The sequence below is a fragment of the Quercus robur genome, chromosome 2 (genome assembly GCF_932294415.1).
Source record: "Quercus robur chromosome 2, dhQueRobu3.1, whole genome shotgun sequence".
Lineage (NCBI taxonomy): Eukaryota > Viridiplantae > Streptophyta > Magnoliopsida > Fagales > Fagaceae > Quercus > Quercus robur.
In genome coordinates, this window is record NC_065535.1 from 40924208 (window position 1) to 40951891 (window position 27684).

The 27684-nt window shown below is 37.6% G+C and overlaps 3 protein-coding genes and 1 long non-coding RNA gene across 6 annotated transcripts; 2 read left to right on the forward strand and 2 right to left on the reverse strand.

The window, feature by feature from the left end:
• Positions 1-1186: 1186 nt before the first annotated feature.
• Positions 1187-1828, reverse strand: LOC126698988 (uncharacterized mitochondrial protein AtMg00310-like). The gene has a single exon (XM_050396537.1). It carries the CDS (start codon positions 1826-1828, stop codon positions 1187-1189), a length of 642 nt encoding a protein of 213 aa, XP_050252494.1.
• A 3231-nt stretch (positions 1829-5059) lies between these two features.
• LOC126713706 (mitochondrial import inner membrane translocase subunit TIM17-2-like) lies at positions 5060-8126 on the reverse strand. Of its 2 annotated transcripts, XR_007651404.1 has the most exons (3): positions 7372-8126; positions 7105-7173; positions 5060-5349 (listed from the first exon to the last, which is right to left on the reverse strand). XR_007651404.1 is itself a non-coding variant. In XM_050413545.1 (2 exons), exon 1 carries the CDS (start codon positions 8053-8055, stop codon positions 7384-7386), a length of 672 nt encoding a protein of 223 aa, XP_050269502.1. In that variant the 5' UTR covers positions 8056-8126; the 3' UTR covers positions 5060-5349; positions 7372-7383. The 2 variants fall into 2 exon arrangements, 1 of the variants encoding a protein (XP_050269502.1); XM_050413545.1 differs by lacking the exon at positions 7105-7173.
• Positions 8127-10579: 2453 nt separating this feature from the next.
• LOC126706491 (uncharacterized) lies at positions 10580-12566 on the forward strand. Of its 2 annotated transcripts, XR_007648611.1 has the most exons (4): positions 10580-11224; positions 11297-11343; positions 11532-11874; positions 11982-12566. It is a non-coding gene; the product is annotated as an uncharacterized LOC126706491 (long non-coding RNA). The 2 variants fall into 2 exon arrangements; XR_007648610.1 differs by having other exon boundaries at positions 11297-11874.
• Positions 12567-17173: 4607 nt separating this feature from the next.
• LOC126713707 (uncharacterized) lies at positions 17174-19476 on the forward strand. Its single transcript, XM_050413546.1, has one exon. The coding sequence runs from the start codon at positions 17424-17426 to the stop codon at positions 19206-19208; it is 1785 nt and encodes a 594-aa protein (XP_050269503.1). The 5' UTR covers positions 17174-17423; the 3' UTR covers positions 19209-19476.
• Positions 19477-27684: the final 8208 nt, after the last annotated feature.

Sequence of the window (27684 nt, forward strand, 5' to 3'; positions counted from 1 at the left end):
TCTGTTGCTCTTTTTCTTTTTTTCTTTTTTTGCCTAGTTTGGTCTATACTTTTTTTTGAGATAGAAGCATGCCATTCAATTAATCAGAAAAATTAGCATCTTGGTACAAAGCTTCCCTAGCTATTGGAGGAACATCTTCCATCCAAAATAAATCATGACTAATATTCCTAGCAAATTGAGCTAACTCATGAGCAACTCTATTCCCCCCTCGCCTAGTACATTCAATCCTTACCCATTGCAAATTCCTAACCAAATGATGAATATCCCTAATTACATTCCCAAGCAAAGAATGATCATCCTGCAAAACCGAAATAGCTTTCATAACAAAGCAATTATCCCCTTCAATGATTAATTCAGAGAAGCCAGTATCTACGGCAAATTCAATAGCTTTTCTACATGCAAGTAACTCAGCCTCCTCGCTGCAAAATACCTTAGGACCCTTTGCTGCCATGGCTGCCATAACCTCACCTTTTTCATTCTGAATAACTACACCAAAACCAGAACTATTAAGAGCCGAAAACAGAGCTGCATCAAAATTAAGTTTGAAGACCGAAGGTGGAGGGGGCTGCCAGGTATCCCGTGAAGATTGCCCTTCATGTGCACGTCCCATCAGTGCTGATGCAACCCGAAACTCCTCAAGAAACTCCCTTGCCCAATTGTTCAACCAACCTGGATCATGGAACTTGCCACCATGCACAACCCGATTTCTTTGATTCCAAATCAGCCATGCTTGAACGAGCACTACCTCCATATCTTGAGACTCAACCCACTCCAATAAATATTCCATTAACTGAAGCATATCCGCCATACCTGAACCTCCCTTCTGTAGAATTTTTAAACTACCTACCCACACATCTCTAGCCGCATCACATTCCCAAAGCGCATGGACAACTAATTCCGGAAACCTTAAGCAAATTGGGCACATCGCATCTTCAATAATTCTTCTCTTAGACAGATTCAATTTTGTTGGTAAGATTTCATTACAAGCTCTCCACCCAAACACCTTAATTTTGTTAGGAATTCTAAGCTTCCAAAGTGCAAACCAAATTCCCTTTCCAACACAGCCCCTAGAACTCTCAGCTACCCTTCCTCCTCTCAACACTTCCCTAGCCACCTTGAACGCGGATTTAACAGTAAAAATCCCCTTCCTTTGGTGCATCCAAATCATAAAGTTCTCCACATGTCTTCAGCTGAGTTGTATTCTACAAATAGCTTCGACATCTTCTTTTTCAAACATATCCATGATAAAATTAGACCTCCATGCATGCAAGTCTTGGTCAATTGATTCAGCAATAGTCACCTCACGAACTTCATCCTTCACTAGATGTAGAGGCGCATTTGATGGATAATTTGGTATCCATTTATCCCCTAGAATCCGAATTGAATGGCCATTCCCAACTCTCCAACAACATCCAAACTTCAAAATAGGAAAAACATCCACAATACTCTTCCAAACAAAAGAGCAATTTGGGGACTCCTTGGCATCAAAAAGAGAAGTTCTTGGAAAATATCTAGCTTTAAGGCATTGAAATACTAAAGAATTATTATCATGCAGCAACCTCCACCCTTGTTTAGCTAACATTGATAAATTAAAGGCCCTTAGATCTCTAAAACCCAATCCTCCCTCCCTCTTTGATAACATCAATTTTTCCCACCTTTGCCAATGAATTTTCCTTTCATTCCCCACCTGTCCCCACCAAAACTTAGCATACATTGCATCTAGCTCATCACAAAGTTTCAAAGGGAGTTGGAAAACACTCATAGTATAAGTAGGAATAGACTGAGCAACTGCTTTAATAAGAATTTCCTTACCGGCCTTAGACAACATCTTCCCTATTCACCTCTGCAATTTTTTCCATATCCTATCCTTCAAGTATGAGAACATGTGATACTTTGTTATCCGTATAAGTTAGGCAACCCTAAATAAGACTCAAACCAGTTCACTTCCTGCACTCCCAAAGTCCTCAAAATGCCTTGCTTCTGACTAGCTGAAGTATTGCTGCTAAAAAAGACCGAAGACTTCTCCAAATTTATGCACTGACCTGATGCATTAGCATAGGTCTGAAGCATCTCAAAAACGACCTCCACTTCATTTTGTGTTGCCTTGCAGAACAAGAGGAAATCATCTACAAACAATAAGTTATAAACTTTCGGTGCCCCTCTACAAATGGAAGTGCCATGAATTTTCCCATCAGACTCTGCTTTTGCCAACAAAGATGTAAATCCCTCTGCACATAACAGAAATAAGTACGATGAGAGAGGATCTCCCTAGTGAATTCCCCTAGATGGAATCACATTCCCATAAGGTTTTCCATTAAGTAGAATAGAGAATGATGTGATGGTGACACATGTCATCACTCTCTCAATCCACTTTTTTGGCAAGTTCAACTTCTGCATAATGCCCTGTAAGAATAGTCATTCCACTCGATCATATGCTTGTTGACATCCAGCTTCAAAGCTAAAGCACCTGTTTTGCCCTTCTTCCTGGCATGCATAGAATGCAAAACCTCATATGTCATAATAACATCATCTGTAATAAGTCTACCTAGCACAAAAGCACTCTGGTCTGTACTTGCCTCTTCCCTTCTTTCTTTTTCATTTTTTTTTTTTTTTTTTTGGTTTGGACGTTGCCTCTTACTTTTTCTTTTTCTTTTTTGCTTTCTTTTGTGATTTTTTTTTTTTTTTGTTTTTTTTAGACGTGATTTTTTTTTTTTTTCTAGATATGATTTTTATTCCTAATAAGTTTGAGTGATTGCTTTTTTTTTTTTTTTTAATAGGGCATCATTTTTTAACAATGGTACATGAGTAAATTTACACAAACACATTTTTTCCATCCCTCTATTTTTTCACTCCCAACCAAATAAAAATGAAAGAAATTAAAATCTTTTCTATCCTCTTACTTTTCCACCATCCCACCATTTTTTATCCTCCCACTTTTCCACTCCTCCAACCAAACGGACCCTAAGTAGGTTTTGAGTCAAGTCATATGGTGTATGATTACCCATTTAAATTCACATCAATTATTTATTCTAAAAAAAAGAAATCATCAATTATTTCTTCTAAAAAAAATTTACATCAATTACCCATTACCTACGCAATTCATTTTAATATGGGCAGAACCCAACCCACCTAATCCATTTATTACCGGTTTAAAATCAAAAACTTGAACATGTAGCATCTCTCTAGTTTTTTGACATCCAAGCAAAACTTAAAGGAAATCAACGACTTAAAATTTCTCATCCGCATGCTAAAAAGAAAATAATCGAAGTCTAACACAATAATAAATTTGACAATTAGTTTGAGAGAAAAAATCACTTTAATCTTCATCTTAGAAATTGCTAAAATATGCAAAAATAAAAAATAAAAACCAAAAATAGCATGAAAAACTACTAAAAGTGAAGAACATCTTCCTCAATACCGTTTCTTCTATTTTCTTTTCCTGAGCCTAAGTTTTCTCAACAAACAAACATGGCTTTTACAAAACAAAAAAGAAAATTTTCAGCATAATCATCTGCAAAGGAACCAAAAGTGGAGCTCAATTGATCTCTACAAGTACAAGGCCGTCATCTAGTGAGCCCACAGATGTGTTGACACCCAGACCGATGACAAGGGCAAGAGCCGCAAACCAATCAGAGCAAAATAAAAGAAGAGAAAAAGGGGAGTGGCTGCGAGTTTAGGTTAGGGTTTAAAACTTTAGAGTTTTTTTTTTTTTTTTTTTTTTTTTTTTTCTTCTTTTCTTTAGAATTTAGATTTTATTTTAGAAGTGAAAAAATAAAATAAATGAGTGCACCTATGCTTACCAGTTAAGACTCATTTAGCTAGATTACCCGGTAGGACTTTGCCCATTGGGTTCAATCAAGATTTACCTAAATTAAGTTGGTCATGAGTAGGTTATTGAGTTTGGGTAAAAATTGCCACCCCTACTCTGCATACTAAACCTCAGTTTCCTTTCGTTTTCTTTCCCAGCCACCTTCCCCCTTTCACTTTTATTCCACGACGTTGGCTCTTAAATTGATATGCCAGAAGCTAGGCCCTCTCCTAAACTTGTCTTGAATAATTTCATTCTTTCCTTGCTTGCTGCTTTTGTTAAGTCATGGCTCTTAAATTGTGATATGCAAAAAGCTAGGCCTTCTCCTAAACTTGTCTTGAATAGTTTCATTTCTTTCCTTGCTTGCTGCTTTTGTTGAGTTACTTTAAATCTATGTACATATTATAACTCCGTAGCTCAACTGGCATCTCTTGATAGTGTTTCCAACAAAGACATCAACCCTGTCAATAGATTAAAAAAAAAAAAAATCTATGCATAGACAAACACTAGAGAATGATGGAGTCAAGTTAACAACACAAACTCGGGCACAAAATTATTGGCGCCCACACTTGTTAGAGACTTATAGAAGGTGTGAATAATTTCACCCAGGGGCAGGGTATAGAATATAGGAGCTATACGTGCAAATTATGCTTTGGATACCTGACAATATATGGTAATACACCTTTTCCTAAAACAAACCAAAAATGCCCAGAAAATACGGCACAAACTCGATTATATCAAATTGGGGTCTAAAAGCTAAATAGAGGCGACACAAATTCTGGATTGCCCCTTGAAAGTTTGTCAATATTTTTATTTTGTGAAATCAACTTTCCAGTTGTACTCAATTATGTCAGCTCCTATAATGACAACAAAAAACCAGCTAAGGATTTTCGGACTTTTGCCCAGTCAGCTGCCATAATCAGATAATATGAGATGATTTTCTAAGGTCTGCTGAAATCAAGTTAACTTGACAATCTTGTCTGAGCCCAAAACAGCTGAAAATTCCTTGCATCCAGCATTGTTGATAATACCGATTCACCGACCAGTTCAAAAATCTCCAGCTAAAGATTTAATTCTAACATACCACACACCTACAACCCAACGATGGAACTGGTTCATAGGTCAGATTTATGTAAAAGATCAATGTATCGCAGGAACAGGTCAGATATTCTACCATCTCAATCAGCAAGCTGGCATATATCATATGCCACACCAAAATATAAATTTGAAGACACATCACAAAACTATTCATAATAGAACAGTGATATTATCGCTGTTTGCATCTAATTTCAGCATTATAATGGTAACAAACTACATCTGCTATCATGTCCCGCTCTTAGAAAACTTTTAAGCTATAAAAATAAAATAAAATATTGCCTACCGGTCAAAACAATCAGTACATGTGTACAAAAGTATGGAATAGCTGGAGTAACCCTCTCGAGGAAGATATCTATTTAAAGATAAAACCATGAAAATGAACTTCATCAATTGGGAAGAAAGCACGACAAGGGTCCTGCAAATTATTGAGACCAAAGAAACACCTACAGAGGAAAACATCCCATTAACATATAAATAAGCAACTGTTAAATGTACAAAAATATCAAAACTAAAATCAAGCTAATGAACACTTGAATAATGCATAATAATAGATTGATGCATGATCCTGTAACAAAGAGAACATAATTATAGAGATTGTTTTAATTTCTATTAGCAGGCAAAAACCACAAGGAAGAAAAACAGGCACTGAATTGCATTTCACAACATAAAAATGGGCCACTAAAGTAGTGCCTTTCCAGCTGATAGGTGTGCAACTAGCTATTTGAACTTTGCCAAACCCTATTAAAGTCGATAGAAAAGAACGTAAAGAAAGAAAGGTTAGAAGGGGTAGGGTGTTATTTTTGTGGTTAACTAAGGGATAAAGGACCATTAACATGCTATTTCCCATACCGGATGATAATATAGATAATATACACACCACATGCAGTTGACATATTCAATTATCACTATTAAATGACTTTAAACCTTACAAAGTCTTAGACCATGGTTTCAAAAGGCAAGCTATTAAATGTAACTGCTCAATCTTCACATTCTCAGGGGTACAAGTACAACTGTTGGTTTTCCTTAATCCAAGCTTCGAATGATGGTGTAAAGCAATGAGGCCTTAATGTGAGATATATGAGAATGGGGAATAGAAATACCACAAGCAACACAGAAAGTTAAGAATTAACAAATCCCAGTTATAATCATGCATCTTAATAAGTTGATATATTATAAAGAGGTCAACAAGACCCGTACGCAACCCTTATTACCTAATTGTGAATCATTTCAGCGGGAATCTTCAAATTAAAGCTCAAATTGACTCCTTGACTATTTAGAATTATAATAAAAACAAAAAACAAAAAAATCAAAACCCACATACGCTTAAATAGTACCACAGACACAGAATGCAATCCACAATTTAAACCTTACAAAGGCAATTGTTCCAGATATTTAAGCATGAAAAAGAGAGCCAGAATTATCTGCACAATGACCCATACATCATTTGCATACAGGGCTTGAAATTAAATGTACATCATTAAAAGAAGAATGGAATGCCACCAGTTGGGAAGGGAAAAAAAAGTTATAGGCTTCAACAAGAAGTCCAATGAACTCTAGCTCAAATGGCATCTCCTCTTGTTGTAAGAACAAGGTGTAGGATGAGGCCACGGGTTCCAAAATTACTAGATGCATGTCAAATTACCAACTTAAAAAAGAAAAAAAAAGCTTTAATGAGAAGCAGATTCCACAATAAGAATAACACTTGCCTGCATCATAAACAGTATTTTATATAAATTCTCTAATTACAATGGTGTAGCTTTGGGTATATATGCAGAACAAAGTTTAAGATGAAGAAGATAAACATAACAGAATCTAATAGAAAGCTAATGCAGAGATATGATGAAACAAGCAAAACCAAAGTGATGAACAAGCAATAATTCACAACTTGATTACTTGATGGAAATTTGCAGAGTCTGAGAGGCAGCAGTGTGGATATGCTAATTAATACAATGTTTCAAAAGTTTGTAGACCCAAATCAGAACTTTACATTATACGGTCAGAATAACTAAATAAATCTTATTTAGCTAAATAGGATCACAAACATTAAATTTACAGTCACAACGATGTCCTATAAATACAGCCCTTTCTAGTGTCCATATTCCATAAAGCCACTATTTTAAACACATCAGCAAAAATAAAAGCCTCAAATTTAAGAAGCCACATCCCCCAACAAAGGCATTTTCTCTACCCTTTCTTACCCGGAAAAAGAAGTAAGGTAGGGAATCTTTCTAAAGAAGAGCCCTTTGGACTCGCCTCTAGCCAGGCAACTAACACCAGACCCAGTTGCCGGACGCGATGTTTATGTTCATGCCCAAGAGCAAACACCCATCAATAAACAATTAATTATTGATGATCATGATTAAATTTAGCTACCCAATCAAAATCCAAAATACAACATTGGAAACAAAAAAATAATAAAAATAATCATTTTAATTGCTGTAACCAAAAAAAAAAAAAAAGCCCACCTTTTATTTTCCTCACTTGTACTCAAAGTTGGGAACCGGTGGGGCATCGAAGCTCTCCAAGATCTTCGTCTCGCTTCCACTACTGGTGGATTCCGACTCTTTGTTCTTCGACCACCAGCCTCCAAGCCAACCCGAACCAGAGTCCGTAGAAGAAGAATCTGGTTGGGCTTGGGCTGAAACTGGGGCTTGGGGCAGGCCCGGTACCTGGCCCATGTAACCAGGAATATTCGGCTGAGGGTCCTCGATGATCACAGGCATCTGTTGTTGACCACTAAGCATACGGTTAAGCATGATTCCAGCTCCTTCGATGAGAGCCAAAAGGACTCCACCGAACACGGCGGAGCGAGCGGAGGCGCCGAGACCTTGACGCATGGAGAGGAAGCCACCGGTGGCTGCACCAGCCACAATCGAGTTCCAAGGGTCTTCCTTTTGGCGAAGATAGACCATGGTACAGTCGAAGGCAGAGAAGAGTCCACCCCACACAGCGAAGCTTCCACCGACGCGAGGAGCGTTGAGACGCACGGCTTGCGTGCCACCGACTAATCGAGCACCAGAGGGAGAGTTGTAGACGCCTTTCAGGAAGTGGAAAGCAGAGCCTCCCACCGCACCCATGGCGAACGCGCCACCGATGTCATCTAGTATGCGATCTGGACACGGTTCTCTTGATGTTTCTGGCGTACCCATGGCTTTTCTCTCTCTCTCTAGGGTTTGCTCCTGTTTTTAGTTTTCCACGGAATTTTTCAAGTACTTGTATTTGTTGGCTTTATTAACTATAAAAATAATGTCTTGGGGAAGGGGCTTGGGCTTGGGCACGGTTTGAGTTTTTTCCTTTTCCTACTAGGCTACTATTTTGTTTTATTTTATTTTTATTCCTACTTAATTTAGTTTTGATAGGAAAATATGTGAATTATAATTATTATAAGTGGTCACTCACCTACGGTATACCCATAAAAAAAAAATTTAAATATATATATATATTTATAAATGACATATATTTAAATATATAATATATATATATCAAACATAAAAAAAATAAAAAATTAATTAATTAAAAGTCAAATATGAAAATTTTTGTATGAGTTCCAATTAACTTAACTGATAAAGTCTCTGATAGTTGTATAAGAGATTTGGGGTTCAATCTCTGCTTATACCAAAAACTAATTAGTGTCTTTATCTGATAATTTTAAGTTTGAATTTTTTTTAATACCTAAATATCAATTAAATAATATTGTCCTAAATTTCTATATTATAATTTAAAAAATCAATTTTCTCCTTTTTGAGATTCAAAATTACTAATTAAATTTTTGTGTTTATGTTCTGTTAACAACTTTTTTACATTTGATAGTAGTTAATCCATTTAATTAGCAAACTCATACAATATTCTTATGGTGATTGGTGAAAGGTTTTAATTGAGTTGAATCTCTAATGGCCTAAATTTTGAGAGACTTCGTGGGGTGAGAGCAATAATGGAAAATCTACTTATATTTTTTCTTTTAAAAAAAATATTATCATCTTGCAACTTTTAAGATTATTTGTACAATTTTGAGAATTTTTTTTTTCATGGAGGGCCTTAGACGCTTTTTATAAATTTCTAGGCCTAAGGGAGTCTTAGGCCTAGGCCTAGAGTCAGCATTGTTTGAATGAGAAAGGTGTTGGATTTACTACTATGCTATTTACAAATCAACTGAAAGTTGGTGCTTGATAATTATAAAATTGAGCTAGAGAAAGTGAAAACAGAAAGGGAAAAAATACAAATTCTTTTGGGTGGAAACCCTCAATGTTTGGAGAGGGAGAAAACCATAGGTTCAAGCTAGTCAATTAATTCACTATTTTTTGGAACATAGTTACACTAGCATATGTGTTTACAATGGAAAAAGATAAAATAAAGGTAGAAGGTTGGTAAACTACTCTCAGATATAAATTCCACCATAGCAAGAAGGAGAAAGTTGTTTTTCCTTGGATCCTTCATCATCCTTTGTAGTAGTAAAGGTAGGCATATGTTGCTTTCTTATTGGACAAGGCCTTGCCTCCTTATTCCAAAATGACAAAGTTGAGCTAGCAAAAATTGTACCTCATGTATATAGTGTTTTTTTTTTTTTCCTAATGAACCGTGTACATAGTGTTCTATGCATGTCTGCCTATGTACTAATAGTAATTAACATACTTGATGATGCACTTGAACGTTGGTAGAAATGGTCATCCAGATGGAATGAAATCCAATTGCTACCTGCAAAATAACGATGAGAAGTTTCACTCTCTAATAGCACCGGTGTGGTGCCAGACAAAAATTTTCCGATAATAAAGTCAAATACTTGAGAAAGGAGGATAATATGAGAATAAAATTATATCTGAGTATATGTGTTTTTTTCTTTCTCTTAAGAGTGGTTTTATATAGCCCCTTGGATTTGTTAGCCGTTAAGGGTGCTTTTATTATGCCCATAATGCTTCTTAATGATAAATGGGTCTTTAATTGTGCTCCAACGGTCTTTGTTTCTATTGCTTCCTGTTGCCAGGAAATGGCCATTTAATGCCCATTAAACGCCCCCTTTAGCCATCGCTTAATTTATTCGTCCATGATGTTATGGACAAAGATAACTTTGGACTCATCAATTGCCCCTCATTCCTTAATCGTTCATAAACTATTGAACGATCCTAGGAATACAAGCAGTTTAAGTTGTCTCTTGGCTTACTCTGGCTTTTGATATTCTGTTCTTTTCTTCATTAATGCGACGTGGCGTTATTAGGAAAATTATGGACACGTTTTGATCATTCATTGTGGGTTCGTGTTTCGATGCGACTCTTTGTTTCCCAAGCATTTTTCTTGGTATTTTAAGAAGCTTTCTTCTTCTTTTTTCTTTCTTGTTTTTTTGCTGCAAATTCTCATGTGTTCTTGGTTTTAGAGCTTCTTTTTCAGGTACAGTCTTCTTCCAACTTCTCCTTTCTTTATTTCTTGCCCTCACTAATGGTTAATTATTCTAAAGTTAGGCTTGCCTCTCCTTCTGTCTGTTTCTTTTTTGCTCGGTTAGGGGCTTTCCTTGAGTTGTCTAGTGGTCATCGCCTAAAGGTTGGGCTTTTTGTTGCTACAATAGTGCTTTCAAGCCATTCTCGACTGAGCTTTTTCCTTTGATTCACCAATATTTGTCTTGGTTTCAATTAAAATCTGAAATGTCTTTAGGGGGGGGGGGGGGGGGAATAGATACTAGGGTCAGATTGAGTAGTCTAGAGATTGGGTTGTCATCTAGTGATAAGGTTGTGGAGATGGAAATAGATATTATGGCTTCCAAACCTTCGTCTTCTTCTCAGCCCCAAATTCTTCAAGCCCTAAAAGAAAATTGTTCTTTGAAAGAGAAACACATAGGTTTAGAAAACGGTTCCAATTTCCTGATGAAACTGTAGTTCGTCTTCCACATTCGAATAAGAAAGTGAGTGCTTTTGCTTATGGAGAGGTTTGCTTTTTACAAAGCCAGCTTTTTGAACGGTCTTAGAATTCCCGTCCATCCATTCATCATGGAGCTTTTCCATTGTCTAAAAATTGCTCCAGGACAACTCGTTCCCTATTCTTGGAGAATTATAATTACTTGTATGTAGATTTGGATGTTCATCCATGAGGGTGACATGATCAGGGTGGATGAATTCGTTCATTTGTACCATCTGAAAGAATCTAACCAGTTAGGTTATTAAGAGCTTGTGTCTTGGGAGCAAAAAGCTAGGGTTATGGGTGATTTTCCTTCTTCCTTCCGTAATTGGAAGTCTATGTACTTCTTTGTTTCTGGTTCTAGTTGAGAAACATCTTCAGATGAATTCTGGGGACATGTTCCCATGTTGCTATTTCGATGGGAGAAACCTTCACTTGGTGCGTCATCTAACACTTTTTTTGTCACATTTGATCATCTAATAATTGCCCTGACCTCTATTTTTGTTTCAGTTAAAATTCGTCCAAAGTTGAAAAGCCAATACAAGAGTCAAGTGCAGGTGACATATGATTATTCCAAAACAATTGAGGATTTCAACAACTTTATTGATCCTCGAACGTTGTACTAGTATTTTCTAGGAGATGAGCCATCTCCGTTCATTCTTAAGGAAATTTCAAGAGAAGAGAAGAGTAGGTGGACGAGCATTTTTTTTTTACTTCGTCTAACCTTTATGTCTTCTATTTGTAGAGATAGCCACCCGTTTCACCAAAGACAAATATGCCCATGTCAAGGGAAGACAGAACAAACCCTTGGCCAATATCTCGTCTGATTTAAAGAAATGTCGTATGGAAGTTATTGGTTAGTTTGTTCGGACAACAATTTTGGATGCTTCCTCTCGTCTTGATCCGACTGCTATCCCCCGACTGTTTCTTTGGAAGAGTTGACCCCACAGCCGAGAAGTGGAGATAGAGGGAAAGACAAAATTGGAGCGAGCATTTGGGAGGATGCTGCCAATGCTGTAGGAAGGGCCTATAATGTTGTTACGTCTAACGAGCTGAAGAGCTTATCCTCCATTTCTTCTAATGAACTAGTGAGTCTTCATATTCACAAGCTAGCCCAAGTATAGTGCTAATGCTTTGTTATTGCCTTTTGCACATGTATATGCACACATTTTTTACTAACCTTTTTATTTCCAAGTATTGGGGGAATCCTTCCACATAACCATGGAGTATTTGGTGAACAAGAAGAAAGCTGTTTTGGCTAGCTCCAAGACTGAATCTCTAGAGGTTGAGATATCGAAGATGAAGAAGGATCTTATTGCATTCATGGACGAATCAAACGCAACGAAAGAGCATCTGAAAGTAGTGACTAACAAACTCAAAGCTGAAAAGATGCAAACTGCCTAAAAGGATGATCAAATTCCAACTGTCATCCTAAAGGTTGAGACGAAGAAACAAGTCGTTGTTTTTGCTTTTTAGTCCTCTAACGAGTACTTTGATATGCTATTTGATTACTACTACAAACACGGGCGGCTTGATGTATTTGGGGGCCTAAGTCAAAAATTGATTATTTTGTTTTAGATGCAAAATTACTACTAATTAACATGAACTACATAGAATTTTTCTTTTTTTTAGAAATTTTATAGACAGAAAAAACTTGACAAAATTTTTCATACTTATTGATGTGGCAGATTGTAGTGGTAAGTAAAAGAGTGGGGTTAGTGATAGACTTAGATGAAAACTAGTAAAAGTTTGTTAACTCACTTCTTATTATTATTCTTATTTTTTTTTAGAAGTGCAACATTCATAATATTTTTTTACAACAAATCCTAGGTTTTAAGTTGTTTTTTGTTTTCTATTTGAAAATATCACTATAATTAGTTTTTTGCTATTAATAACAAGTTGTAACAACCTACTACTTAGCATTAGTTGTAAAAGTGTTATGAAAAATATTGTAAACGTTGCATTTTTTTCTCTTTTTTATTTGTTTCTCATATGGAAAAAAAATATTATTTTATTTATTGATTATAAATAACCCTATTGGTTAAAATTTGAGGGTCTTTTTTTTACATGGGGCCTTAAGCGATTGCATCTTTTACTCACCCATTCAGCCGGCCCTGACTACAAAGGGTTTGAGTTACATTGTAGGTATATGATGAAGCATTTCTCGAGGCGTGATCTTTCTAATATGGACTTCAAAGTTATTGATAAAGAAATCCTTGTTGATAAGGCTACTACTAGGGCCACAGACACATTGGTAGGGCTGTAGAGGGCGTTGGGGACGTCAATATGGACAATGCTGCTGATGAGAATGTTCTCCCTGCTACTCCACCGATTTAAAAACCTCTTATTTGTGTTTTTATTTTTCTTTTTAATTGTCTTGTTTTGTTTTGGGCCTTGAACAATTTATTTGAATGCTTAGGATTACCCCGTTTATGTTGGGCATTTGAACCATTGTCATTTTCCTTTGAATGCTTATTTAGATTGTTTCTCCTTGCTTTTTTTATTCTTTTTTTTTTTTTTTTTTGTAAGTGTTTGAGAAGACTGATAATTTGTCTTACGATCTACAAATTTGATAGTGTAGGACATTTTTGTTCGTCATGTGATTTATATTCCTTTAGAAAGAATTCGTATCACTTGCTCGTCGTATGATTTGCATTCCTTCTAGGGGAATTTATATCATTTTTGTTTTTATCATCATATGATTTGTATTCTCCCTAGGGGAATTATTTTTGGGTTTTATACCCTAAAATCCAATTTATTAGCATGTCATAAATAATTAAATTGTTTAATTATATGAGACTATTTATAAATAAACTAATGGGACATTATCTTAGTCCATGAGATGCATAGTATGTGATTTAGTCACAGAAGATATAAATCACAAGTTCTTTGTAAATTCAAAATTTTAGTTCGTAGTCGGTGATAAAATTGAGCATTTCATTTGCGAAGACTATAACATTTCAACTAAGATAATTTGTCTTGATCATGGAAGTGAAGACTTCTAGTTAATATGTTGATATGTTTTATGAGTTAAGACATATTGAACTGGATCGCTATGAGATTTATTATTCTCCTAACGACTGTCAAATGAATAATAAATCTCATGACTTCTATTTACATCAATTCTAAATCCTGAGAGAATAATGAACCTGATCGTGAGGTGTAAGTTGCTTTGATATATCAGAAGTAAGATCTAAAATCACAATCAAAATCTCAGTATGTTGGGCAGGCGCATTTAATGTTGATGGAACATATATTCTCAAAATGGAATTCATAATCTCTTAATGGAAATATAAAATATTCTCTTGAGATAAGTTTAATAGGTTTGGTTATTTAGAGTGTTGAGCCCAACCACTTTAGTAAGGAGTTACTAAAGTATATATATTTATGAAATTGGATTTCATAAACATATAATGAATAACTTAAAGGATTAAGTCGGGTACTCAAGAATTAAGATTTAGTAATCTTCAAAATAGCAGTCAACATTTATGACTTTGTATTATTACGAATATTTTAATGAAGGGGTTGCATGTATAATAAAGTCTTGGGATATAATTTATTAATAAGGTTTAGAGTGCAATTATATTCATATAGTGGTATTGAATATAATTAATGGTAACTTTGGACTTGTCAAAAGTTGACAGAAAAGCCCAAGGCTCATTGAAGCTAAAGTCTTATTTGTTCCCTTTTGGTCCCACCCAAGCTACATATTAAAACCCAATTGGAATGACCCAAAAGTTAGCCCAATTAGATAATTAGTTATATATAATGAGAGAAACATATAGAATTTCATAAGGGGTTTTAATTAAGATCATATAAGGAGTGAAATGGTGTGTATGTAAGTGTAAGCCACTCTCTTATTCTCCTCTTGGAAACTGATTGAGAGACCACACTTCTTGGACATCAAGTGAAATTTGAGTGAACATTAAAAGTGTTACCAAGTACTTCTAATCTTTTGTTTTTGAATTTCACCGCACTAAGGTACGCTTACTTGTTCTTAAATTCTAAAACTTACATAGTACATGTTATCAATTGCAAATGAAGTAGATCTGTTAATTTTCTGCTGCGTATGTTTTGTATGCAATACAAATATGTATTTTTCCAACAACTATATCATTTTTGGTTGTCATATAATTTGTATTTCCTTTCTGGAATTTATATCATTTTTTATCCTCATATGATTTGTATTCCTTCTGGGGGAATTTATATCAATTTTGGTCGTCATATTATTTGTATTCCCTCTAGGTGAATTTATATAATTTTTGGTCATCATATTATTTGTATTCCCTCTAGGGGAATTTATATCATTTTTGCTCGTTGACTAAATTTTCCTCGTTGTCTATTTGATATGATTAAAACATACACAAAAAATGAAAAGGAAAACTACAATATTTTGTTTCCTATTGATGGTACCTCTTGAGGTGTTCAATATTCCATAGACAAGGAAGTGGTTTCCTGTCCATTGATTCCAAGTAGTAGCTTTCTCTTCTTGAGTAATTAGTGATCTTGTAAGGTCCTTCCCTCGTTGGTCCAAGTTTGCCTTGCACTAGGTCTTTAGTTGCTTGTGACACTTTGTGTAGTACTAAGTCTCCTAGTTCAAATCTTTTAAGTTTGACTCTCTGGTCGTAATATTTAGTCATCTTCTCCTAATACCTCGTCATTCTTTGGAGTGCATCGTCTCTTACTTCATCCTAAGACCGTCATTATTGCTTTTCTTGTCAAATAATTGTTGGTTCCTCAAGCTGATTGCTTCTACCTCATCTGGAATGACTACTTTTGTATTGCGAGATTGAACGGGATTTCTTGTATGGGGTTCTAGCGGTTGTTCGGTATGCCCATAAGACATTGGGTAGTTTTTTTGGTCATGTGCCATTTGCCCCTTCCAGTCGAACTTTAATAATCTTCAATAATATTCGATTTGTCACTTCAGTCTGTTTGTTGGCTTGGGGTGGCATAGTGATGAGAACTAATTTTTAATGTCGAGGTTTGAGTAGAATTCTCTGAACTTGTGACTATTAAACTGTCTTCTATTGTCCATTATTTGAGATGATCACATTTGGTATGCCGAATTTGCAAATGATGTTCTTCCAAATGAAAGTCTGAATCTTCACTTTTGTGATCGTCACTAAAGCCTCTATTTCGACCCATTTGTTGTGAAATAATTAATGGCAACAAGTAGAAATTTTACTTGTTTCTTCCCCCGAGGCAATGGTTCGACAATATCAATCCCCCATTGTGCAAACGACCATTGTCATCTTTTCTCTTGGTACTCTCTTGGCACTTATCACAAGTTTGGACAAGCTCGTGTGCTTCCTTGCGCATTGTTGGTCAAAAGTAACCTATCCTAATCATTTTCCTGATCAAGGCCCTTGCTTCAAGATGATCTCCACAAATTCCCCCGTGTACTTCGCTGAGGATGAATCTAGGATCGTCTAGTTTTACGCATTTGAGGTAAGGTTGGGGGAATCCCCTTTTGTAGAGTACGCCATTGAGGATGGTGAATCTAACTTCTCTCTTCTTTACCTTCTTAGCTTCTTTTGGATCTGATGGCAACTCTCCATTCTTTATGTAGGAGAGTATCAAGATCGTCCAACTTTCATTGCTTTGGACGGAGAAAGTTTGGATTTCTTTTATGCTTGGGTGCTTCTGAATTTCAATCTTCTTGGATGGATGTTTCATCTAGTCTTAAGATGATGCGCACTTTGCCACTTCATATGTCTTTGCATTCTGGTTTCTTGGTACTTGTGTGAATTTTACCTCTTCGAAATCACTCATCATCTGATTTGTTAGCTTCATGTATTTTATAGCATCTGGGGTTCCTTTGCCTCATGCTTGTGGTCGATCGCTTCATTGTTGGTTGCAGGAAACTGGAGTTGTATTCCATATTTCAAAATGCCATCATCTGGTGAGGTGATGATAACACCTACCCCTCCTAGCGCTTTCATGGACGATCCATCTGTATGAATCGTCCATACATTTTCCTATTCCTGCATGTATTTATCCAAAGGAAATAGTAAATTTAGCAATGAAATCAGTTAAAAAAAATTATATATATATATATATAATTTTTAACTTGAGTAAAATCAAATTCGGGTTTGCTATATTTTTAACCCAAATAACCCTCGACCTTTCAGCTCATCGAAAATCAACCCCAAAACTCCTTCCCCTCGAGGATTTTTGTCTGTCGTGTTATAAAAAGGACTGGCAGTATACCGAATGTCGTTCAACTAACCCTAGGAATGAATTGTCGTTTCTTTCTCTAAACTGCGTGTAGTTTATGGCATTGGTCAGGCTCATTGTCATTGGTGCTGTGCCCGTGCGTGCGGGTCCAGCATAAATTCGCTGCACCTCATTTTGCGGTGTTTATGATATGTCGTTTAACTTGGCCACCACTGTCAGTCAAAACCAGTTTTAATTTCTTGCCGTACCTACTGGAAAAACCCTGACTTCAAACTTGGGAGGAATTAGCAACCAAGTGAAGCTATCTATTCTATGGGATGCGGATAAGGTAACACTGTATCTTAAACCTAAGAGCCTTTCTTCATTTGTTACACATAAAAAAATAGTTTCTTCTCCAAAGTTTTCTTCTTCTGGCTTTGGCACTTTAAGGTTTCGGATATATATCTTATTTTCTTATATGCTTACAATGTATAACAATTTGACGAAGAGCCATACATTTCCCTTGGCTATTAGGATTTATTCACAACCTAGATGCCTCAAATTATTCCACATCTCAAAGCCCCTATCTTTTCCAACTGGGTTTCGTTCAAAACCCCAATTAAACCCCTGTGGGACCAAAACCCATGGAAATCTCCATTTGATGAACCGCATGAATTTTTCAACTTGTTCTCTTTCTAGGACACTGGAAATGGGTGATATGGCAAAACCCAGAAGTGTGTCCGGTGGGTTTCGGCTTCGAAGTGGAATACAGTATTGCCCTTTGATAAGAGCTAGATGTTTTTCTAGTTCCTATGCTAGGAAAAGTGGCGAAAAGAATGATATGGTAAGAACTGGAAAATGTCTTCCTTGGTTAGCATCAAATAGAGCTAAGGAAGTAAAAGGGTCTACAAAGACGAGTCGTTCTTCTTGGGAGGAATCGGCAAAGAGGTTGGAGAAAGTGAGTAGTAAGTCTTCTTGGGAGGAATCAGCAAAAAGGTTGGAGGAAGCAACAACAATGAGAGGTGCCCATTCTTCTTGGAAGTTATCTGCAGAAAATTTTGTGGGGAAAAGTGGTAAATTGGCAGTGGGGAGTGAAGATGATAGGAATGGAATAGATATAGCGGAAGATCAGAAAAGTGGTTTTGTTGATTTGGATGGAAGTTTTGAAGTAGATAATGAAGGAGGAGAAGAAATTGAGGCCATTGATGATCCAAGATGGGATAAGATTAAGCATAGATTCAGGGGAATGGCAGATGAAAAGGCTGGATCTGTGAAACCTGAGTTACGGAGGTGGAATAAGCAGGAAAATTGGGGTAGAAAGACATGGAAAGAAGCTACGGAATCGACAGTACCTAAGATGGTTGGTGAAGGGATTTATGGGGTTGGTCCAGTTTTGGCTGCTTTGTCAGCTCGAAGAAGAGAATTTTATGCATTGTACCTCCAAGAAGGGTTGGATTTGAGTAATAATAACAGGAAGAAGAAGGACAAAAAAGGGTTTGAGAAAGTTTTGAGGATGGCTGAAAAAATTGGGTTAAGTGTAAGGGAAGCATCAAAGCATGATCTCAATATGGTTGTTGATAACCGTCCCCATCAGGGTCTGGTTCTAGATGCTTCTCCATTGGAGATGGTAAAAATGAAGGAATTGGAACCTGCTTCTGTCGAGGAAGACAAAGGTTCTCTCTGGATAGCCTTGGATGAGGTCACAGATCCTCAAAATTTGGGGGCAATCATTAGGTCTGCATACTTTTTTGGAGCTTCAGGAGTGGTGTTATGTGCCAAGAATTCAGCACCATTGAGTGGTGTTGTAAGCAAAGCAAGTGCAGGTGCTCTTGAATTAATGGAGCTTAGGTATTGCAAGAATATGATGCAGTTCTTAGTTTCCTCAGCTGAAAATGGTTGGCGGGTTCTTGGAGGTTCGGTTGCACCAAAAACTGTTCCCTTGGATGAGGTTTTGCCTGGTGCACCAACAATTCTTGTTTTGGGCAGTGAGGGTACTGGGTTGAGGCCTTTAGTGGAGAGATCATGTACACAGTTGATTAGGATCCCTGGGAATATTCCTATGGATTTATCTACAGGTGGAGTTAATGATGTGGAAACTGCAGAAACAAATTCTGGGTGCTCAAGTGAAGAGTTCAGGTCCTTTCTGGCTGTGGAGAGCTTAAATGTCAGTGTTGCAGCAGGTGTGCTTCTTCATCACTTAATTGGAAGCAATTACAAGAATCAGTGCTACATAGGAGACAAGCCGACTGATGCACTTGAATGAGATTTCATGGCCCATGCCATTCATTTTGTTGTCTCAGTCTATTTATCTAAGTAGATTATAATTGTCTATCATTTTAGTTTTTCATTATAATACAAGCATTATAACAAATTTTACCAGCATCTGTAGGATTTTATAATCAATTGGTAGTAGCTTCATAGTTTTGAATGCCTCTTCACCTCTTGATTGGAAACATGTACCATTAAGAGTTGTAACTTTGGTCATAAGCAAAGTAATGGCCTTGGAGAAAGTCCTATGGCCTGACGCGAAATATGTCTCCTAAATTTTTTCAATATTTCCACCAATTATAAAATTTCCATGTAACATCTCTCTAATAAATAACTATTCCATAATATATGCTAATATTTTCCGACAGATAAAACTGCTATTAAGCTACGGTGTACTTAAACCTAAAGCAAGTATTGCCTTAGCTTGGTCACTTCTTTAACTGTAAAATCTGCCTCTATCAGCCCTTGAAGTTTTGTGACTGTTCTTGTCTTGCTCATAATCAGAACTGTTTGTTCCATATGCAGTGATTTCTGATGTTAGTCATGCAAATATCATACTCAATAATTAAGTAGGTTGTTAATTCTTAAATTCTGTTCAGATAACTCCAAACGTGGTGTATCTAGAGCTATGAACTATTGCCACACTGAACATCTTGTGGATTAGTTTTTGGAAGCTAAACAAGCCCAGCCTTGTTTAGCAAGATTGTTAATAAAGTGGGTTTGGGGCTGGGCCCAGTCACCAATTCGGGTTCAAAGAAAAATTGGACCTTTAATTCATCCAAAAAGATGGAGTTTAACCGCCGCAGGAACTGACTGGTTGGACTCTCCCATTGTACTTGAAGTCTTGGTTCAGCATTTCTAATCATATATATATATATATATATAGATTTCTTAATTTTGCTACAGTATTTACCATGCTCATTGCAGAAATTGAAGAGTCCTTTTTTTTTTTTTTTTTAATGAATGCAATGTAATTGGCATATCTACTGTTTAAATTTGCCTTGCATCAGGTATGGGCTTTACCATGCTCATTGCAGAAATTGAAGAGTCCTTTTTTCTTTTTCTTTTTTTTTTTAATGAATGCAATGTAATTGGCATATCTACTGTTTAAATTTGCCTTGCATCAGGTATGGGCTTCCATGTTTTTTAGCTTCGAGTCCTTCGACATTCATTAAAAAAAAAAATCCAGTAGTCATATTTTGTCAAAAGTGTTGTCTTTGCCGGGAGGAAATGCATATGTTCTTCTTAGAATTCAATATCTCGCAAGCTGCCCCAGTTTGGAAGACACAAAGGACATGCAGTTGCATCTTCTCCAATTCATTTTGTAGTCCAGATCCTGAAATACAGTGCCCAAATACTTCTTCATATTTTTATTATTATTATTATTATCCAATAAATTGGAATCTTATTCAGATGGGATAAATTAGGATAATGGTCACAAATTGTAAGAGGAAGGGAAAGAGGAAATGGATAGATAAGAAACCAGTCTTACACTTGAAACCTGACGACATTTTCATTTAAAATAAACTTATTTTTAGACCCAAAATAAAGTAACTTATATAAAGCTATATAAGCCTATACAGATTATACCTTATAATTTCCATGGTAATAAGTGATCTATCGGATATATCATACATGTTCCTGTACTGTATGCCAGCATATTTGTTCCAGGTATGAGGTAACACTACCAACCATTTTGCGGTCTTTGATCCTGCATAATCTGTGGCCCACAAATATGGAAATATTGATGCCAATCTTCCTCATTATAATTCTTACGCTTCAATTTCTTAATGAAAGCGCAAAACAAGACTGTTTTATAAACCACTGTGCCTCACATTTTGCATATTTTCGAAGTATTTCAGGATCTGCATGCTATTTGGGACTGGATTTTAGCGTAGAAATTGCATATTCCTCTCAGTCAAGGGAAACTCATTTGGGTTCTATTAAAAAACTTGTTGCCTTGATACAATTGGTAGGCTTTAGTTTACCCGTGGGTTGTTAAATTTTAGGCGAAAGCACATTTTAGTCCCTATATTTTCAGGTTATTTCCATTTTAGTTTCTACATTTTATTTTTACCGCTTTTAGTCCCTATCTTGAAAAATGCTTCCCATTTTGGTTTCTGTCGTTACATTAGAAACGGAGAAAGGTGACGTGGCAAATGGCAGAAATAAATAATACTAAATTAATGTCCACGTGGCCTAAATTAATAATAAAAAATGTTTTTTGACATTAAAAAATGCCATGTCGGCATCTAAATTAAAAAAAAAAATTAATTTATTAATTTTAACTAAATAAAAAAAATTGAAAACAGAATTAAAAACTAAAAATCATATGAATTGAGATCTAAGGGTGTTTTAAACAAGAACACAAACCCAGATCAAAGAACACATACCCTGAAATTTAAAAAAAAAAAAAAAAAAAAAAAAAAAAAAAAACCCAAAAACATTTTGTACCAATATACGTTTATATTCAACCATAAACATGTCTAAGACATTTCTTCCTCAAAATTTCAATAGCTAAAAAGCACAATTTTTCAAAAAAAAATGAAAAAAACAAATAAATTAAACGCATCTAAAACTCGATGAGATCGTAGAACTGGCCATGTGGGAAAGACACCGCAAGAGCTCGATGAGATCGTAGAACTGGCCATGGATATCACCGCAAACCGTCACTGGACACTTCACCGGCTGTACGTTCCACTCCTCAACGACAATCGCCCTCGCCTGATCGCAAAGCGTTTTCACCTCCGCCTCCTACAATGGCTTGCACTCCATCAAATGCTCGATCTAACGATCCAGATCCGCATGCGACGACATCGTTTCATGTCTTTTTCAGTCAGTCAGTCACTCTCTCTCTCCCTCCGGTCAGATCTGCACCGCCGAGATCGCTGACTTCACCGATCAAAATCAAATCAATACCGCGAAGGTCACACCGATCTCCGAGATTCAAAGATTTTCTTCAATCGAAAATGTTTTTGGATTTTGTTTTTTGTTTTTTGTTTATTTATTTTTTAAAAAATTTCTGGGTTTGTGTTCTTGGATCTGGATTTGTATTCTTATTGTTCTTGTTCAAGACACCCTTAGATCAATTCATATGATTTTTAGTTTTTAATTCTGTTTTTAATTTTTTTTTTAGTTAAAATTAATAAATTAAATTTTTTTTTTTAATTTAGATGTTGACATGGCATTTTTTAATATCAAAAAATATTTTTTATTATTAATTTAGGCCACATGGACATTAATTTAGTATTATTTATTTCTGCCGTTTGTCACATCAGTTTTCTCCGTTTCTGATGTAACGACAGTGACTAAAACAGGAAGCGTTTTTCAAGATGGGACTAAAAACGGTAAAAATAAAATGTAGAGATTAAAATGAGAATAGCCTGAAAATGTAGGAACTAAAAGGTGCTTTTTGCCTAAATTTTTTCATTTTTTTTTTTTGGTAAACAATGGATTTTTATAAAACTAAAGAGTAGAAAAGGAAACAGGACAAAGCCTGTCCGAAAATACACCAAGGCAATCAGCCTCAACAAAGGAAATAAGGTCCACAGGCGGACTTGAATACAGAGTAAAATCTAAACTTTGAGAACAACCTAGTCTAGCTAAGCGATCCGCACACAGATTTGCTTCCCGAAAGACATGTTTAATACGTGCATGAGGCATTTGGGAAACCATCAGCTTACAGTCATCTATAAGAGGGGAAATCACAGTGTTAGTGAATGAGGGGTTGTTAAGAGCCTCCACAATGACTTTAGCATCCAATTCTATAATTATTTCAGGAGTGTTTAATTCAAGACATAAGAGTAATCCATCTCTAAGGGCCCATAACTCAGCTACAAGACTATTTGCTTTCCCTAATCTTCTGGAGGAACCCACAACCTAGCTTCCTTTGTCATCTCTTATCAATCCATCGCCCCCTGCACTACCCAACAAATCATTTGAAGCTCCATCAGTATTGAGCTTTAGGCAGCTAGCTTGGGGCTTATCCCAACGGATTCTTTGAGGGATCCTACAATTCAACCCCTTAGGACGAGACGCACAAAGAGCAAACTCCTCTGCCTACATAATGATATCCTGCACAAGATTAGGATTAGGCCTTTTGTTGTTGAACACCAACATATTTCTTTGTTTCCATATCTTCTAGATGGCATAAAGGAAGATTGTTTGTGAAGTGGATAGTCTGTTTGGGTGGGGCTTCCCCTGTTGGCAGTTTGTAACAAGCCATTCCCTTGTGTTTTGAGTGAAAAAACCTTGATTAATAGTTTGGAACTCTAGCTGACCCCAAATCGGCTTGATTAGCTCATAGTCACGGAGAGCATGCATAATTGATTCACTTTCAGTATGACAGAGGGGACAAATTGGATCCTGAGTGACCCCACTTCTCATAAGGCACTCTTTAACCCCAACACTGTTGTGCATACATTTCCACACAAAATTCTGAATTGTAGGGAGGGCATTAAGCTTCCATATCCACCTACCAGCAAAGGTTTCTTCATTTGGGACCTCATTGGCAAGGCAATAAGCACTCCCCAAATTGAATGAACCTTTAGGAGAGTGACTCCAAGCAAGCTTGTCCCCGCCTCTCGCAACAATGGGAGTGGGAGTAGCTTGAATTTCAGCTTTCAGCTCCGGGGGAAAAACAAAAGGAATGACTGACCAATCCCAACCATAAGGGGCAGCAACATCTCTGATCCTGAGATTGGAGGTTTCTCGGGTAAGTGGACCATGGATAACTTGTCGAAGAGGACCAAGGTTTGTCCAACAGTCGAACCAGAAACTTAAATTACTATCAAAGCCCGGAATCCATTTCACACCCTTCCTGAAAACTTCTTCACCTTTTAAAATCCCTCTCCAAGTGGGGGAGCATGGCGATCTTGACTTAATTCGCTCCCCAGATCTTTGTCTTGTACCATACTTAGCCTTAAGAACCCTTGCCCAAAGCGCATCGCCCTCCATGTGAAGCCTCCAGTTAAGCTTTGCTAAAAGGGCTGTATTTCTACCCTTCGCTGTTTGTAACCCCAACCCACCTACATCCTTAGGTCTAGTGACTTTCCTCCAGTTCACCCAGTGCATCTTCTTCGAATTATCCGTCGACCCCCAAAGGAAATTTCTATTCACTCTATCCACACCTTCCAAGATCTTGTTGGGCAGATAAACATTCTGCATTACATGAGCTGGGATGGTGGAGGAAGAGGCTTGGATCAACACTGTTCTGCCTGCCATAGACAAGAGATTTGCTTTCCACCCCGCAAGTTTTTTCTTCACCCTATCAAGGACAAATCCAAACTCTTGGTTGTTGGTCCCTGGATGTTTGAGTGGGAAACCTAAGTTTTTCCCAAGTTAGAAGTCTGCTGGAAGCCCAATAAACCCGATAGCATATCTCTTTGGTCAGGATCAATGTTGGGAGAGAAGAAAACTCGGGACTTCTCTTCACAGTTTGCCCTGATTTAGTACAGAAATTTGTAAGGGCGTCTTTTACCGCTACACAACTACCAGAATCAGCTCTGGCAAATAAAATGAGGTCATTAGCGAAGAATAGATGGGAAAAAGAAGGCCCACTTCTTGAAGCTTTGACTGGATGCCAAAGCTTACTCTGGCATTTTTCCTTAATCAGGCGGCCTAGATACTCCATACAAAGGATAAAAAGATACGGTGAGATGGGGTCTCCTTGCCGGATTCCTCTAGAAGGCTTGAAGGGTTCAAGACTGCCTCCATTAAAAAGGAGAGAAGTTGAAATTGAAGTTACACAACTTAAGATGAGGTCCGAAAGCCTATTTGGATAATTGAAATTTCTCAACATCTCCCGGATAAAACCCCACTCAATTTTATCATAAGCTTTTTCAAGGTCAATCTTAATGGCCATATAACCTCTTTTACCCTTTGTTCTGCCTATGGTGTGAATTAGCTCCTGTGCAATAATGGTGTTATCCACTCCACGTCTACCAGGTATGAAGGTAGCTTGGCAAGGGGAAATAAGCTTGTCCAGAAGCGGTCTTACCCTCGCCACAATCACCTTAGTAATGATCTTGTAAATTGTATTGCACAGGCTGATTGGTCTGTAGTTACCAATAACCTCAGGGCCTTGAATTTTGGGAATCAGCACAATGTGGGTTTTATTCATAAACTCAAGAACCCTTCGCTTGGTAAAAACATCCATGACTTCCTCCAACACTGAATCTCCAACAACCAACCAGAATCTCTGGAAGAACCCAGCGTGCAACCCGTCCGGCCCGGGGGCTTTGTACGCCTTCATAGACCAGAGAGCATCCTTGATTTCTTCCCTTGTGACCACAAAGTCTAGACTACATTTATCTTCCTCAGATAGCTGGTTCTGCCACTGGTGGTGTTGCAAACCCAACCGGCCAGCCTCTGTGTGCGAAGTAGTGTAAAGGGAAATAAACCCCTTCCTGAAGTAGTCCATAACCTCCCTTTCTCCAATAATCCAGTCTCCCCTCTCATCCTTAACTGAAGCAATATGGTTCCTCCGCTTTCTAGCTAGGGCCGAGACGTGGAAGAAGGAGGTATTTCTATCTCCTTGGATCATCCAGTTTATCCTCGACTTCAAAGCCCACAAATCTCTTTCTTGATCCAGGACCATTTCGAGTTCGTTGTGAATTTGGTTCTCCAGGTAAATGAGATTATCACTAGGCTGATTAGCCAAGGCACGCTGGATGCCATAGAGCCTGGCTATGCATCTCCTCTTTTTTGCATGAATATTCCCGAAATGAATTTTATTCCAAACAGTGGCTTCCTTTGTAAATCTGTCTATCGAGTCAGCCAGCTTCCCACAACTATTCCAGGCATGATTAACCACAGCGGGGAAAGATAAGTCAGTAAGCTAAAAACTTTGGAACCGAAATGGTCTGTTAAGGTGTAAGGATCTGTTGGGATTGGATTCTAAAAGGACCGGGCAATGATCCGAGTGGCACCGAGGGAGATGGGTGACCTTAGCATTTGGGTAGAGCAAGCACCAATTCGGATTCCCAAAGAATCTGTCGATTCTTTCAAGAATGAGATTATTCAAGTCTCTTTTATTAGACCATGTATACCTTGGCCCAGAGAAACCCATGTCTACCATACTACACTTGTCTAGACAATCTTTGAACAAAAGGGACCAGCCAATACTGACACCCCTACCACCAAACTTATCTTCACCAATTAATGGTTCATTGAAGTCCCCAGCCATTATCCATGGTTTATTATGCAGCTCAGCCACTTTAGAAAGGTTTTCCCATAACACACAACGTTCTTCACTTCTAGGACTAGCATATATGGCAGAAAATATCCAAGCAAGGTCAGAGGAACGTACCTTAACCTCCACATGGATCTCCTGCTCAGTTTTTGCCAATGCCTCAACCTCAACTTTATCTGAGTTCCAAAGAAGCCAAAGCCCACCGGCGTACCCAATTGTGTCGGTGTGGATAGCACCATCAAAAGGGAGTAAATCTGAAACCTCCTTAGCTTTTCTACCTCCAAGCTTGGTCTCCATTACTACAAAAATGGTCGGATCATGAATCCGGGTAAGGTCCTGAATGTGACTCTAAAAATTGGGCTTCAGAGCGCCCCTGCTGTTCCAAATTATTATATTCATGGTAAAATACAAGGTTGGGACAAAAACACTCATTAACAGGCGGCCTCAGCACCACCACCCTCCTCCAATTCCATTCGATCGTCACCATTATCTCCAGCATCTGTATCCATCTTAGGCACAGCATCAGTTTCTTCTCTAACACTCCCATCTTCCTTTCTCGAGCTACAGGGGAGGGATTGAGTTTCAGGGCTTGCTGGAAGACCTGTAGGAGCTTGAAGATGCATCAGATTCCCCAGACCAAGATGAAGACGGATTGACTTTTGAGCACATAGAGCATCGGAGCTGATCTCCAGATCGGGTTTGTGAGCAGGAGCTTTGGGATTGGTAGAAGCCACGAACTTGAAGGGAGAGCTAGACGATGAGCCGGGATCATGGTTGGGAAGAAAGCTAGAACTGGTGGAAGGTATGAGAGGTTGGGAAAGAGAGGTACCGGCACCACTACTTAGCATATTTGCACCTCTATTTCGGGCAATTCCTTTCATGCCCTTGACAGATAGTCTAGGAGTACTCTTCTGGGTTGGTAGGGGATGTGTGGGCCTATCCAGACCTCTTTGGGCCCGCGGAGGTAAAACATGGCTGTTGCCCATGCCAAAATGGGCCTTCAGCCCGATCCCATTAGGCCTATCAACTGGTCTAGCAGAGGCTTGGGACTTTAAAATGGTTGCATTGCCAACGCCCCCAGCTGTCTGGGCATGCGTAGAATTCCATGCTGATCTGGTGGTCCCCTCAGGCGCGGGTCCTTTCTTTGTCCCCTTCTGAATTTGTTTTTTCCTAGTCACAACCATCCAAGGGCCATACTGCCCGTCAGTGTCCTTTGCTCCACTCACCTTTGCTCCACTCACCTTTGGCATTGCATGGGACTCGCCAAAGACGCAGGTTT

Excerpts from the sequence above, each read along its gene's own strand:
- LOC126713706 (XM_050413545.1), bottom strand. The coding sequence starts at position 8,055 with ATGGGTACGCCAGAAACATCAAGAGAACCGTGTCCAGATCGCATACTA.
- LOC126713707 (XM_050413546.1), top strand. The coding sequence starts at position 17,424 with ATGCTTACAATGTATAACAATTTGACGAAGAGCCATACATTTCCCTTG.
- LOC126698988 (XM_050396537.1), bottom strand. The coding sequence starts at position 1,828 with ATGTTGTCTAAGGCCGGTAAGGAAATTCTTATTAAAGCAGTTGCTCAG.